Raw genomic sequence first — 15,099 nt, 5'->3', positions numbered from 1 at the left:
AGTTTGTCTGGGGAAAAATTGAAGTTCTTCATTTTGCACTCATCAGAATTCGGTAGTAGAAACCGAACTTTGAAACGTCAATTTAGACCCCACGGCATCTCAAATATCAACCAGGGTCTCAACAATTCGGACCCCCTTCTCTTTCAGCATAAAATGGTGTGTCTGGTCACAGTTTAGTTTTTTTTTTGCATTGCAGTCCTGATTAGTGCAAAAACAAATTGCTGGAGAAACTCAGCAGGTCTGACAGCCTCTGTGGAGAGAGAAGCTGAGTTAATGTTTCGAGTCCAGCGACCCTCCTTCAGCACACTCAGTTCTTTGACATATTTCAGCTTTAACTTTTGTGTTTCTTTTTAGTTTAAGTTCTTAAGCAATGATTTTGTATGATGGTAACCCTCTGTGGCTTCAGAGATAAGAGGAATGTTTCATTTTGGTGCTGTGATGTCAACATAGAGTCATACAGCACAGAAACAGGCCCTTCGGCCCAACTCCACCATGCCAACCAAGTCTCCTAAACTAAATTAGTCCCATTCGGCCCATACCCTTCTAAATCTTTCCTCTTCTCATACCTGTCCAAATGTCTTTTAAATGTTGTAACAGGATTAAAGTACCTTTTGTCAATCCAGCCTGTCCCATACAACCATGATTATCTTCACATTTCACACAGCCTCAACCTCATCCTCTCCCAGGAGATGCAAAACAAGGGATAAAAATCCAGACTCTTAGAAACTCTTCTCTGACCGATCCGATAAATGAAAGTTGGTCCAGAGCATGTCCTTGTCCCTGACCATTTCTGTGCAGTCCCGCCCTTTTGTACAAGATGTCCGCCACTCCAGCTAGAAATTGGTCTGCTTCTCATTGGAAGGAATTCTGGGAATTCCAAGTCTTCCAGCGCCAGCAATCGCTGTCACACTTGGCACCTCCTTTCTGTTACACCGAGCTCTGCAATTCAGATTAGAACTTCTGAAACTGGTGTCTTCAGAAGGGCAGAGCCTATCCCAGGCCATTTTTCATCATGCAGGGTCTCTGGGCAATGCTAGGCCAGTCCCAGTATTTGCAGGGGGGTTGGTCAGAAGTTTTGCAGTCACTGGTGGTGGGGAGCCAGACTGAGTGGGAAATCGGGTGTGGCTAATAGTTGCAAGGATGGGGTGTGGGTCTGGGGGAGTTATCCAAAGAATTTGAGGTGGTTTTAATCTAATATCGCCCAGATAACCATCCTGTTAAGTATGTCTGTTCTCTTCTAACTCTCACATTCCATCTCCAAGTCGGAGACCTTCACCTAGGCTTCCAGGGAGCTTTGGAAATGGCTTAGCAGAAATTCAAACTTCCAAGTAATTTCCACAGAGTCAATCTGGTGGAACGTCCAATGTGTATCCAAAAGGGAATTCGGGAGAAACCTCTTTACCCAGAAGATGGCTAGACTATAGAATTTGCATAGGTGCCTTTAAACATCTCGGGGTCAAAAGGATGGAAGGATATGTTGAGGGTAGGAGGAATTGGGTGGAGAATGAACACCCTCTTAGACCAGATGGACCAAATGGCCTGTTCTGCCTTAGAAGTCAGTGTCAACTAACAGAAACTTCAAAATGAGAAGGTTGCACTGTTAGATCTACCATCTTTTGAGCACCAAACCTATCAGCAGATTCCCCATTTATTGAAGAATATTTTGAAATACTTTCTTGTTTCGAATGCCTTATTAACCTTTGGAACCTGCTTGTTAATGCTTTTAAACATTATCATAAAAGTTTTATTGCTGCAACATTCATCTTTTTTTTTCCCTCAACTGAGATGGAATGGCACTCCTTGACGTTTCTATGGTAACTGGGGCATTAGCAGGATATATTGCTGCAGATTAACAGGCTGTGTGTTTGACATTCACTAGTCATCGCTGAGCACTGTAGACATAGCGCAGGTGCTTTTTGTGAGATTTTCTCTTTCAAAGTAACGCGATTTAAATTGCTAAGCAATGCTTAGACTTTTTATAAGAAGATTTTTTTTTGTCAGGCTTGATCCTCATTGCTCTGGGACCTGGGATTAAGTAGTTTTTGGGAGATGATGAGATATAAGCCTGTTGGTTGTGAAGGTGATCGTGCAATGGTTGCTGAGTCTCAGTTGAGCTGCTTGTAGGAATAAGGTCACAGTAAAAAAATCACGCACAAATTTGTAATCTCTGTCTGAGAAGCCAGAAAATTGAAGTTTTTTGTTTTCCTACTTATACTCTCACGGCTGCCACTTGCTAAGACCGCACTTATTGCTTATACCCAATTGCTCAAGAAAAGGTAGCACATGGAGGGATAAGAGGTTATTCTGTTGGGATGCTTGAGGCTGGGAGGGAGCATGTCTCACGCCTGACCTCAAAACATTGAAACAAAAGTGCCAGAAATAGCGAGTCTTTTTCCCAATGTGTCACTCAACCTGACGAGCACAGAGTTGACAAGAAAAGGACTTCAGAGTTTGGGTAGAGTCTGGCTTATGTAGCCTTAGAATCTGCCCGTTTTAATCGGGAGATGTTTTTGGAGATTGCAGCTCTGAAAGAGAGTGGCTGTGTAGTGATGCACTAATCTAATTGAGAGAGTATCAATGTCCAGCTTGTCCACAGAGCAATGTAAAAGAGAGATTGTTTCTAGTCAGGTTTTCCCTAGTCATTAGCCTAACTACAGATGGGGAGCACAATGGGATTAGGAATGGAAACTCTTTGTAAATTGGGTTTAAGGCCATAAGACTAATAAAAAGGGAATAATAGGTGACACAAAACATTGAAGATTTACGGATAGGCTTAAACCATTATTGCAATGTGAAATGTTAAAGAAAAGGCCCAAAAGAAATAAAGGATGTCTGAGGTTCGTGCATAGAATCTAGTGAAGAAAAAGGAAATGGCGAAAGCTTCCTAGATGTACTTATCTTTATAATATTACGCCTTTACTTTAAACCTAACGCGTCATCCCCTGTCAATCTGAGAATTGCAACTGAGGGACGATCACAGAAATATTACTGAGGGGTAATTGAGAGAGATATATTACTGGGTGACTAATTGAGTGGAATATTACTGGAGGACATCATTGATCGGGAGAGGAATATGACTGCATCATAATCCAAAGAGCAGGAATATTTCAGTGAGATAATCATGCAGTTAGGAAATAATACAAGTATGATGCCCCCATTTGCTAATTTGCTAAGACTTTTAAAAATTTTTCAAATCACTTTTGTCTCAACACTGAGAAACAAGACTGGTCCAATCTTGGCCTCAAAAGTATTAACGAGGTAAAATTACATCATCTTCTCTCAACTCACTAAAATTACGTAAGCTAAAGCCATATTGAAGTAAAGGTCAATTGGTGCAGGAGGTGGTCCTGCTACAGATCCACTTCTTGAATAATGTGCTGAGTAAGATTAATGACACAGTCGATGGGTCCTTCTAATCTCTCGTTCTCTCCTCCAGATGAAGAAGAGAATAAGTACCGGAAGCGAAGACAGCTGAAGTTCTAGGAGAATGCCTGGGATTCTCACTCCTGGAGTGTCATGTGCATGACTGTCACATGATCAGACACACATGGAGTGTGCGGGTGAACAACTTGCAATCTCCAGTTTTGTAGCTGTCTCAGTGTATACGTGTGCAATAACTGGACTCCTGGTTTTGGATGGATGTGTGAGTGCCTGTGACAGTAAAACAGTCAACTGGAATGAAGGCTAAAAACAGAACAAGGGGATTCTTGAGCATTCTGCAGAATAGTGTGGTAATTAGCTGAGTATTTCCTGCTAACAGTGTCTTTGCTTGTGTTTGTGATGTGCTTCATTGCTGTTGAAGCTGCTCCCTATGCAACTGCCCACAAATTCGGGGGAAGACACAAAGGGCATTGGTTAATTGTTTTCTTTTGGCTTCTCTCCCTTGGAAACCAGGCTCATCTCCTCCTCTGCTGTAGTAAGGAAGTCATGTTTACATCGTTCCTCATTGCAGTTTGCACTCTGTTGTATCTAGGCAAGAGCAAACTGCTACAAGTTGGAGCATCCATGTGTTCAGGTCTCTCAAACAGCCGAACTGAGGACTAAAGATCAGAAAAGTTAGATTCCAATTTGAGTGCAGACCTATTGCGCAGCGTCAAGGAGGAGTTCCATATGCCCACTCTTGTCTGTCTTCTCATTTACTCTTCTGCATAAGCCTGTGCAAATCTGAAGCATAAAGACAGTGGCAGCAAGTTTGAAAAGGCCATAAAGTGATGGCATTTGACTAAAATGTAAAATTGGGATTTTGTTGCAAACCCCCACCCCACCTCCCATTTCGGATTTGGTCCCAATATAGGGAAAAGCCAGCAAGTTAACCGAAAGCAGGTTACCATGCTATTTAACTGTTCCTTTTTAATTTGTAGCACATCTCAAATGTACCCATCCAGGGGGAGAAACCAGTGATACTTGGAATGGCCCTCTGCTTGGAGTGTATGTCTCTCACTTTTTCTCCTGACACTGGCTCCATTGCTCACCTGTCTTTAGATTCAACACCTCGAGCATGGAGGTCGTTTCTAATGCTCATTCTGCAGAATTCTTATCCGCTAAGTTGGATGTGAGGTCTAGATTTTGTGTTTTTTTTTTGCACCATATTTTGAATCAAAGATCACCCATAGTCACTTACCTATCCACAGACAGATATATACGTCCCCATCAGTCCTGTCTGTCTCTGTCTCTCACATCCACACGCACACACCTTTCCAATTTTACCAGGTGAATAATTCCAGTGGTTTGTTTACTAATAGAATTGCTGCCCTGAGAGAAACCTCTTATTTTTTTTTTAAATGTGTAGAAACACTCTGGCTTACATCTTCAGAGCAGCAGCATTACCACCTCTCACACTGCAGAATGTATGACTGTACTAAGTAACAGGAGAGGAAACATTGCACAAATTGTTTTCACTGTAATGGCCACGTCCTGGATTTAAAGAGTTTTTATTCCCATATTTTTCTCCGGCATTTTACAGATGATAATTGGGTTGACCAAGTGTGGATCTTGGAGATTGCTTTCTTTTAACGCAATTGTTCCTATGGTGTGGTCTATTAGCTGTTTTGAATGTGGGATGGGTGTGTGGGTAATTCAGGGAGACCGAGTTTGTGTAGCATAATCTTGTCAGTCAAAGCACAGTAATAGGTACATGATCAGGTTTCTTATTTTCACACTGTGTTCAGGAATTTCAAACAGCATTGGAGGAGCTGGTTTGCTAATTCGATTCTTTCCGCGACGTTTGCCTATTCCTGATGCCAGTAGCATCAGTGTACAATTCAATATGCTCTATTTAACCGAGTCAAATGGAGGTAGCTTTATTAGAAGGTGGTATTCAAGCAGGCTATCAGCTAGAAATGCTGCCAGGACCTTTACCCCTTGTTGCTACGCAGAGCAATATCGTTAGCTCATTCCATGAGAATTTCCTCCTGCACCAGTCTCCAGGGTCGAAAGGGGATGCTTTCACCCCTACAGCCTAACGTTCGGCTTGCTGCAAGAGAGCACTCGCTTTAACCACTCTGCACCTCCATCCGCAGAGTGGGAACCAGAGAGAGAAATCGTTCCTCGACACCAGGGAATCACTTTCTCGCTCTGTTTCCTGTTGAGAATCGTTGGGCAGAATGGTTTCGGAGTTGGGCTGGGTGGTGGGTTAGCTGTTGTAGGGCATGGAGAAGGGGGAGCAGTAAGACATGCAGCCACCATGGCACTTTACCAACTGCAGGAGCCTGAGCATCATGCTCACACAGTTCAGGTACATCGGTGGCCACGTTAAGGGCTACCCCCCCCCCGCGTATTTTTCTCATGTCAGGAGAACCTGGCACTGCTAGCAGATTGCTGACCTGCCAATGGCTTGCACCATACTCACCAAACCTTTTATTGGTCGCCATGTGCCAATGGTGCACCATCCTCTGATTGGACATCAACCCCCCATTGGGGTTCTGCTCCCATCCTTAACCAGGCAACAGCCCCGGCAAAGATCTGATAATTGGACTCGCCAAATGGATTTGTCCCTCCGTTTGAGTCACCGAAACAAGCTGAGTCGTGAGCATTATCTTGCCTGAGTTGGTCAACTGTGTAAGATTCATGTGAAAATCTTCCTCACCTTTAGATTTTGGCTCCCTGAGCCAATCAAGCTGTGTAGAATACATGGAGGAAGTGAGATCTGCAGATTCTGGAGATCAAAGAGTGTGGTGCTGGAAAAGCGCAGCAGGTCAGGCAGCATCCGAGGAGCAGGAGAATCGACGTTTTGGGCAAAAGCCCTTCCTGATGAAGTGGTTATGCCCGAAATGTCGATTCTCCTGCTCCTCGGATGCTGCCTGACCTGCTGTGCTTTTCCAGCACCACACTCTTCGACTGTGTAGAATACATACCCATTTTTCTCTTTGGTGAAAATATTTCTGATTCGATGCACTTGTACACTATATAGACACAATAGCCAAGAGTGAACACCGAGCTAATTACAACTGGACACTATTATACCCCGTCCCTGCCTCTGTGTCATACCATTTTCTTACATTTTTAGTTTTAATATTTTGTTCCTGACACACATGTTTTGTATTTGTTTTGAAGTTGAGTTTCGTTAGTATTGCATCGCCTTCCTGGAACGTGGATTGGACTGCTAAGCTGCTAGCCGATTATGAGTGACCTTCTGCTGGGGTTAGGGGCAGATCAGTCCATATCACATCCTCTGAAGTGAGTTGTAGCACTTTCAAAACGAGCAAGGGTGCACCACCCCGGTCCCTGGTAAAAACAACAGGTGCGGGCCTTCAACACAGGAGAGCATCAAATCAGGTTTTAATCTGTGGATCAGTGCTGCTGGAACCCAGAAATAGTTTAACAAAGGCTGTTAAGGGATGTGAGCCAAATGCAGGTATTTGGGGTTAGGCGACTAATCAGCCATGAGGGGAACAGGCGTGAGGGGCAGAATGGCCTACTCCTTTCCCTATTGTATTTTGTTTGTTCTTTTTACACCAGGAGGTGGTGGAGTCTGGTACAATTACAAAATCTAAAAGGTGCCTTGATGGGCCTATGAATAGGAAGGGTTTAGAGGGATATGGGCCAAGTGCTGGCAAATGGGACTAGATTTGTTTAGGATATCTGGTCGGTATGGATGAGTTGGACTAAAGGGTCTGTTTCCGTGCTGTGCGTATCTATGACTTTATGACTATTTTTGTGAAAAGTCATTCTGGCACAATGCATCCTAAACACTGTTACCTTTGAGTAGCTTGTTATCAAAGCCGCCCTCCCCTTGTATCTTTGCAGGACTGTCCAGCCTTAATCTTCCCAAGTTCCTTTGCCTCTAATTCTGGCCGTAAGCACTTCCTTTCTCTCATGGTCGGTTGTCATGACAACAGCTGTACAGGCCCCTAGCTCTGGAGTTCCCTGTTTGAAATGCAGCCTCAAACCTGCGTGTTGCCCCATGTTGCTGAGGGAGGCCTACCCTAAACTCTAACTAGGTGTTCAGCTCTGCAACAGTACGATGTTGTGTGATAATGTGGTTCGCTACATTAAAGGTGCTTTATATTCGCAAGTTGTTGCCATTATGACTGTGATTGTGAGCATTAGGATGAAGGAAGCCTTCTGTTAGACGTGGGTTCCTGTAGAAGGAACTGCAATACTATGCTGGCCTTGTTCAGGTTATATACCTCACTATGCTGGGATCTTGTTTGCCATTTAGCTACAGGAGAAGCAGGAACCATTTCCAGGTTGGACTAAGCCAATAGAGATTATACAAGTGAGTATGGAGCCCACAGAATGTATCTGTAAAGCTTTCAAGTGGAGATATTTCTGGTGGCCCTTGACTGCTGTGTTGTATGGAATGGACCCAATAGGCCGTGTTAAAAAGGAAATGGGACGAGATATAAAGAGAGAGATTTGCAGTACCAGCTCTGATCTTAAAAAAAAACTCAACTAAGTCTGGCCACTCTATTCTCATTGTGCTGTTTTCTCTGTATTTTTTTTAATGTCCTCCCAGACGGCACAGAATGGTACAGTCTTTTCTCCTACGTGGCTGTATTAGACTATCTTTTTGATGTGGTGAAGGCCCAGTGCGGATCACTGTGAATTCCCCTCTGTGTGTTCACGTTGGACTGAAACCTCCATTTCTGGGTAGGTGTGAAGGGCCAGGTCCTTATCCACAGGGAACCAGGGCTAGTTACATGAAGTTATGGAAGGTACCACCCACTGGGTTATGAATGGAGATTGTGATAATTGTGTTCCTGGGCACAGGAATGGGATCTGATGTCACACCCCCTGGTCTCCATGGCCTGAACTGATTCTGAACAGAAGTTGTTCCCTTCCCTTGTTAGTGACTATTAGAGTCAAATTCACTCATGAGGTTTTAGATGTTTCCCCGAGTAGTAGAATATAACATTAGGCCGTGTAACACAAACAAATGCTCGCCTTTGATAATCCTGTTCACTAAAAAGTCATTTCTGTCAAATTTAATGGGCATATAAATTTTCATTTGTGTTTGGAAACCCCTTTGATAACTCCCTGAAGTGGTCTGGAGACAGGGAGACCGTCTGAAGATCAGAGTTGAAGAGTGTGGTGTTGGAAACGCACAGCCAGTCAGGCAGAATCAGAGGAGCAGGAATATTTCTGATGAAGAGCTTGCGCTCAAAACGTCGACTCTCCTGCTCCTCGGATGCTGCCTGACTGGCTGTGCTTTTCCAGCACCACACCTTTTGACTCTGTGTTTGTCAGTACTGCTGACAATTCTGGTTGCCCCGCTATAGGAGGGCTGGTGTTTAAACTGGAAAGTGTGCCCCAAAAAAATATGTCACCAGGAGTGGAGGGTTTGAGCTATAAGGATAGGCCGGGACTTTTATCCGTGGAGCATATAGGAGGCTGAGGGGTTTATAAGATCACAAAGAGCACAGATAAGCCAAGGTCATTTCCCCAGGGCAGGGGTGTCCAAGTTGTAAGATGAGAGGGGAAAGGTTTAAAAGGGACAACTTTTGGGGCAACTTTTTCACACAGCATGTGGTGCGTATATGGAACGAGCTGCCAGAGGAAATGGTCGAGGCAAGTACAGTGACAATATCTAAATGACATTTGTCCAGGAGCGTGAATAGGAAAGGTTTAGAGGGGTGCGGGCCAAATGCAGGCAAATGGGAGTAGTTCAGTTGAGGAAACCTGGTTGGCATGGACGTGTAGGGCCGAAGGGCCTATTTCCATGCTATGTGACTCTATAATTGTACGAGAGGATATTCTGTTGGTGGTGCGGAATGGTTTTTATTCCCCGTGCAGATGTAGCAATCTGAAAAATGGACCGAATTACGCTGGTACTTCAGGGAAGAGAGAAACTGGCTCTGAGTGGTCATCCCAGTGTCACTGGGCATGTCCAGCTTCATACCTTGGCAATGTTTCCTTCACCTGCTGGCCACAAGAGGCTGCGTTTATGTTTCCACAGGGGTGAGGGATGCCATGGCGGGCTGTCCACTGCCAGCTGGCCTGCTACCCTGCTCCTGGTTTCGGAGGGTGGTGGATACCCAGCTGCCATTGGAGAGTTGGCATTAAGGGAAGTGGAAGTGCCAATCAGAGAGAACTCCCACGGGCTGAGTGCAGTCTAACCCCCGAAGCTTGTAACTAGCCCCTGACGGCAGGGCATTGTGTATACCCTTCCCAAGATGGGGGTATCTTGGTCATTGGGCACATGATTTATTATGTTGAATGCTTGATCCTTCAGAGGATGACTCCGTGTTGAGGCACCCTCACAATTACCGACTTGTTCCTGCGTTGACCTCACTCCACACGGTCTTATCATAACTCTACAGTTGCAGACCTCTTATTAATGAATTAATGAAATAAGTGTGCCTGTCCTCCTTAATTGGACATTAAGCTTGAGGGCTGCACCCAGGGCTGAACTAATCTAACTGTCACTATGTGAGGAATCAGGAACTCCATTTAATCCCGATGAAACCAGGGGAATATCCAGTTTATTATAAGGCTGCTCCAAATAATCAAGGGGAAAAAAATTCAACTTTAAGATAAGTGACTCTTTTTATCATTTCTGCTACAGGGTATTCTGTGCTTAAACTACTGTAAATAGCTTGAGGAGTGTGGGGACAATAATGAGTTATATTTATTGTACTGTTCCACTTTGCTTGCTGAATTTTGAAGTGAAATTTTCTACACCTAACTAAGGCAATAAAGTAACAATCCAGGACTTTCCCACCCCTCTGTGTCTGTTTTTTTTTAAAAGCAGGGTTCCTTTGTCTTTTCCAACGTTGACTTCTTTTCTGGAGATGCAACAATGTAGAAACTGAGGGGGAAGGACAAGCTGGAACTGTGACCTTCCTGAACTCGTTTACCATCCTGAAACAACTGGCCCTGTGAAATGTGTCAGACAGGTCTTTTAGGAAAAAGCTCACCCAGAGTTTCTTGAAACAGTAACTGAAAAGGTCCTTTAACCTTAGCGTCGCATGGTTTAGATTCAATTAGATTACCCTTCGGCCCAACAAGTCCACACCGACCCGCCACCCACCCATACCCCTACACCTAACACTACGGGCAATTTAGCATGGCCAATTCACCTAACCTGCACATCTTTGGACTGTGGGAGGAAACCGGAGCACCCGGAGGAAACCCACACAGACACAGGGAGAATGTGCAAACTCCACACAGTTGGTCGCCTGAGGCGGGAATTGAACCTGGGACCCTGGTGCTGTGAGGCAGCAGTGCTAACCACCATGCCGCCCACACTGTGTTTCCTAGTAAAACACAAGAATGTATCCAAGACCAATGGAAATGAATGTAAATATTGGGCACTGAGGGAACGACATGGAACAGACACTAGATAAATGAGCAATGAAATGGTGACCAGTATTCCCACCCAAGTTTCTCCATCTACTGCACTAAAGGTCAACATAACACTGCACGCAATTTATTATTTTGGAAAGTTCTGGGTCCTAGCTGTTCATCTTTGTAGAAACATTCAATCGTGCCAATGGGGACTCCACACAGATTGGAAACGGTGGTGATCTTGTAGGTTTCTCTCTGGCATTGATTGCACTGGACTATGTGCCTGGCTGTAAATCCCAAGTGTCTGGCTGCAGCTGACCCAATGACTCAGGCAATTCTCACCTCCAACCATCTCCTGTCCTCTCATGGTCTGAGAGATTAACTCTGTTGACTTGTTGATTTCCAATGTTCTATTTTAATTTGATTCATGTCAGAGACACACCGGTGTTTAGAACTGAAACCACAGGGGCTTATAACATCCGGGTTTACCAGAGAACGATGTGTCAGGGAATGTCTTAAAACATGATCACTCGAAGCAGTTGAGCTTTTATGCCCCAAGGCCATAATCATTGAGGGTCAGTGATGCACCTTCCACCATAACAGCCAATGTTCTGTTTCATGTGAGAATCCCACCTCTGCATTGGAAGCTACGATGGACAACTCCTTGATAAACCTAATAAGTGGATATCACAACTCTAGATATCCATTGGGATATTGGCACATCCAATGAATGATGGTGTTCATCCTGCCTGGTTATCCTAAAGCATCCACCTGCTTTCCCCCCCATAGCATGTGTGCACGTACCCCTCTCTCCGACCGTCACTCACGGGTTGTATAAATATGCACAGTGGCTCACTGGTTAGCATTGCTGCCTCTCAGTATCAGAGACCGTGGTTCGATTCCAGCCTCAGCCAACTGTCTGTGTGGAGTTTGTACATTCTCCCCGTATCTGCGTGGGTTTCCTCCCACAGTCCAAAGATGTACAGGTTAGGTAGACTAGCCGTGTTGAATTGCCCATAGTGTCCAGGGATGTGTAGGTTAGGTGCATTAGTCAGGGAAAACGTAGGGTAGGGGAATGGCTCTGGGTTGCTCTTCGAAGGGTCAGTGTGCACTTGTTGGGCCCAATGGCCTGTTTTCCACACTGTAGGGATTCCATGAAATTCTACGCCCACTAAATGTATTAATCCATCAGTCTTCCACCCAGGACAGCATGAAAGCCATAAACAAAAACATAATGTCCTGGAAAAACTCAGCAGGACTGGCAGCATTTAGAGTCATAGAGATGTACAGCATGGAAACAGACCCTTCGGTCCAACCTGTCCATGCTGACCAGATATCCCAACCCAATCTAGTCCCCCCTGTCAGCACCCGGCCCATATCCCTCCAAACCCTTCCTATTCATATACCCATCCAAATGCCTCTTAAATATTGCAATTGTACCAGCCTCCACCACTTCCTCTGGCAGCTCATTCCACACACGTACCACCCTCTGCATGAAAAGGTTGCCCCTTAGGTCTCTTTTACATCTTTCCCCTCTCATCCTAAACCTATGCCCCTCTAGTTCTGGACTCCCAACCCCAGGGAAAAGACTTTGCCTATTTATCCTATCCATGCCCCTCATAAATTTATCAACCTCTATAAGGTCACCCCTCAGCCTCCGACACTCCAAGGAAAACAGCCCCAGCCTGTTGAGCCTCTCCCTGTAGCTCAGATCCTCCAAACCTGGCAACATCCTTGTAAATCTTTTCTGAACCCTTTCAAGTTTCACAACATCTTTCCGATAGGAAGGAGACCAGAATTGCATGCAATATTCCAACAGTGGCCTAACCAATGTCCTGTACAGTCGCAACATGACCTCCCAACTCCTGTACTCAATACTCTGACCAATAAAGGAAAGCATACCAAACACCTTCTTCACTATCCTATCTACCTACGACTCAATTTTCAAGGAACTATGAACCTGTACTCCAAGGTCTCTTTGTCCAGCAACACTCCCTAGGACCTTACCATTAAGTGTAGAAGTCCTGCTAAGATGTGCTTTCCCAAAATGCAGCATCTCACATTTATCTGAATTAAACTCCATCTGCCACTTCTCAGCCCATTGGCCCATCTGGTCCAGATCCTGTTGTAATCTGAGGTGTAGAGAAATCGGAGTTAACGTTTCAGATCCAATGACCCTTCTTCAGAACTGACGGTAGCTCGGAAATGTTTGGTGTACGTGCCGAAGATGGGGTGCGGGGAGGAGTCAATAATAGTTTGAGATAAAGCCCAGGGAGAGCTGAAAAACAGTCGGGCAGACAAATGAACAGGTGAATGCCAGCCTGGGCGAATCAATAGTTGACAAGGGGTTGTGTGTGGTAGCAGCCCATATGATGACAGGGTCTGGTGTGATAGGGGTTGGGGGAAGGTGGTCAGGCACTAAAACTATTGAACTCAATATTGAGCCCTCAAGGCTGCAGGGTCCCCAAAGCTTTGCAGAACGCTTTTGTCCTGGGCAAGAAAGTGACCCTGAGCCTTCCAGTTGCCTGCTATTTCAATCCACCACTGTGGTCCCTGGCCTATATCTCTCTCTCGGGTTTGCTGCAGTGTTCTGATGGAACACCGTGCCAACCGGTATAACAGCACGCCATTTTCTGCTTTGGGAACTCTCATCCTTCTGGACTCAACATTGAGTTTGATCATTTTAAGGCCTGAACATCTTCTCCCATGTCCTCACCCCAATCGTCACACACCAGCCCTTGTCATCACCTGAACTGCTACCAAACACAGTGGGTTCGTTGTCAGCAACTAGCAGTCCCCAGTTGTGGCTACTGATGCCCTCAGGCTGACCTCTATTCATTCCTTTATGTCTGAAAATGTGTTGCTGGAAAAGCGCAGCAGGTCAGGCAGCATCCAAGGAGCAGGAGAATCGACGTTTCGGGCATCAGCCCTTCTTCAGGAATGAGGACGGTGTGCCAAGCGGGCTAAGATAAAAGGTAGGGAGGAGGGACTTGGGGGAGGGGCGTTGGAAATGCGATAGGTGGAAGGAGGTTAAGGTGAGGGTGATAGGCCGGGGTGGGGGTGGGGGGGGAGAGGTCAGGAAGAAGATTGCAGGTTAGGAAGGTGATGCTGAGTTCGAGGGTTGGGACTGAGACAAGGTGGGGGGGAGGGGAAATGAGGAAACTGGAGAAATCTGAGTTCATCCCTTGTGGTTGGAGGGTTCCTATGCGGAAGATGAGGTGCTCTTCCTCCAGGCGTCGTGTTGCTATGGTCTGGCGATGGAGGCAGCCAAGGACCTGCATGTCTTTGGTGGAGTGGGAGGGGGAGTTGAAGTGTTGAGCCACGGGGCGGTTGGGTTGGTTGGTCAGGGTGTTCCAGAGGTGTTCTCTGAAACGTTCCGCAAGTAGACGGCCTGTCTCCCCAATATAGAGGAGGCCACATCGGGTGCAGCGGATGCAATAAATGATGTGTGTGGAGGTGCAGGTGAATTTGTGGCGGATATGGAAGGATCCCTTGGGGCCTTGGAGGGAAGTGAGGGGGGAGGTGTGGGGCGCAGGTTTGCCCAACCATGTTTCTCTCTCTGGGCTTTATCTCCACCTATCATTTACTCCTTTCCCCCTCCCCCAACCCATCTTCAGTATATATACCAACCTTTTCCCATCTACCATTAGTTCTGAAGAAGGGTGCTGTGTGAGAGGTGGGGGAACTGGGTGGGGTTATTGATCAGGGGAATGGGGTGTTGGGTGACAGGTGGTTGATTTGGGGGTGTTGGGTATGGGGTTCTAGCCATCAGTGTGCTCTGGATAGAGTGTGCTGCGTCATAGAATAGAGTCCCTAAAGTGTGGAAACAGGCCCTTCACCCCAACCCTCCGAAAAGTAACCCACCCAACCCATTTCCCTCCCTTATATTTAACACATTGAATACTAGGGGCAATTTAGCATGGCCAATTCACCTATCCTGCACATCTTTGGACTGTGGGAGGAAACCCACACAGACATGGGGAGAACGTGCAAACTCCACACAGACAGTCACCTGAGGCTGGAATCGAACCCATGTCCCTAGCGCTGTGAGGCAGCAGTGCTAACCACTGTGCTGTGGGCTGGTGGGCTATGCACAACTGGAGCAGACAGTGAGACAAACGTGTTAGATGTTGAGGAACTAGAGGGATGGGGGCAGTCCCCTGACAAGGAATGTGGGGAGGAAGAAGCTTTCCTTGTCTATGACGGAGCCCAGCAGCATCGGATGCTACAGGCCAGACAGGAGCTGACTGGCATCCCATTCCAGTCGATGGACATCATCTCTCTGATGTAATCGCCCCTTTTTGGGTAGAAGTTAGATGTTAGAGTTAGAGGCGTCGATGGTGCAGCTGATGGATTTGCTACCTTGTGGAG

At 45.9% G+C, this 15,099-nt stretch overlaps 1 protein-coding gene across 1 annotated transcript in view; it reads left to right on the top strand.

Annotated features, from left to right (window-relative positions):
- Positions 1-10,153, top strand: part of atp2a3 (ATPase sarcoplasmic/endoplasmic reticulum Ca2+ transporting 3) — a 203,760-nt gene extending 193,607 nt beyond the window's left edge. Inside the window, exon 21 of the mRNA XM_072589319.1 lies at positions 3,437-10,153. Within this exon, the coding sequence (XP_072445420.1) occupies positions 3,437-3,483 (47 nt within the window). The 3' untranslated portion in view covers positions 3,484-10,153. The remainder of the gene's footprint in view (positions 1-3,436) is intronic.
- Positions 10,154-15,099: the final 4,946 nt, after the last annotated feature.

This window comes from Chiloscyllium punctatum, chromosome 19 (assembly GCF_047496795.1).
Source record: "Chiloscyllium punctatum isolate Juve2018m chromosome 19, sChiPun1.3, whole genome shotgun sequence".
In the NCBI taxonomy this organism is placed as follows: domain Eukaryota; kingdom Metazoa; phylum Chordata; class Chondrichthyes; order Orectolobiformes; family Hemiscylliidae; genus Chiloscyllium; species Chiloscyllium punctatum.
The sequence above is the reverse complement of the archived record's forward strand: the minus strand, read 5'-3'. Positions and strand labels throughout refer to the sequence as shown.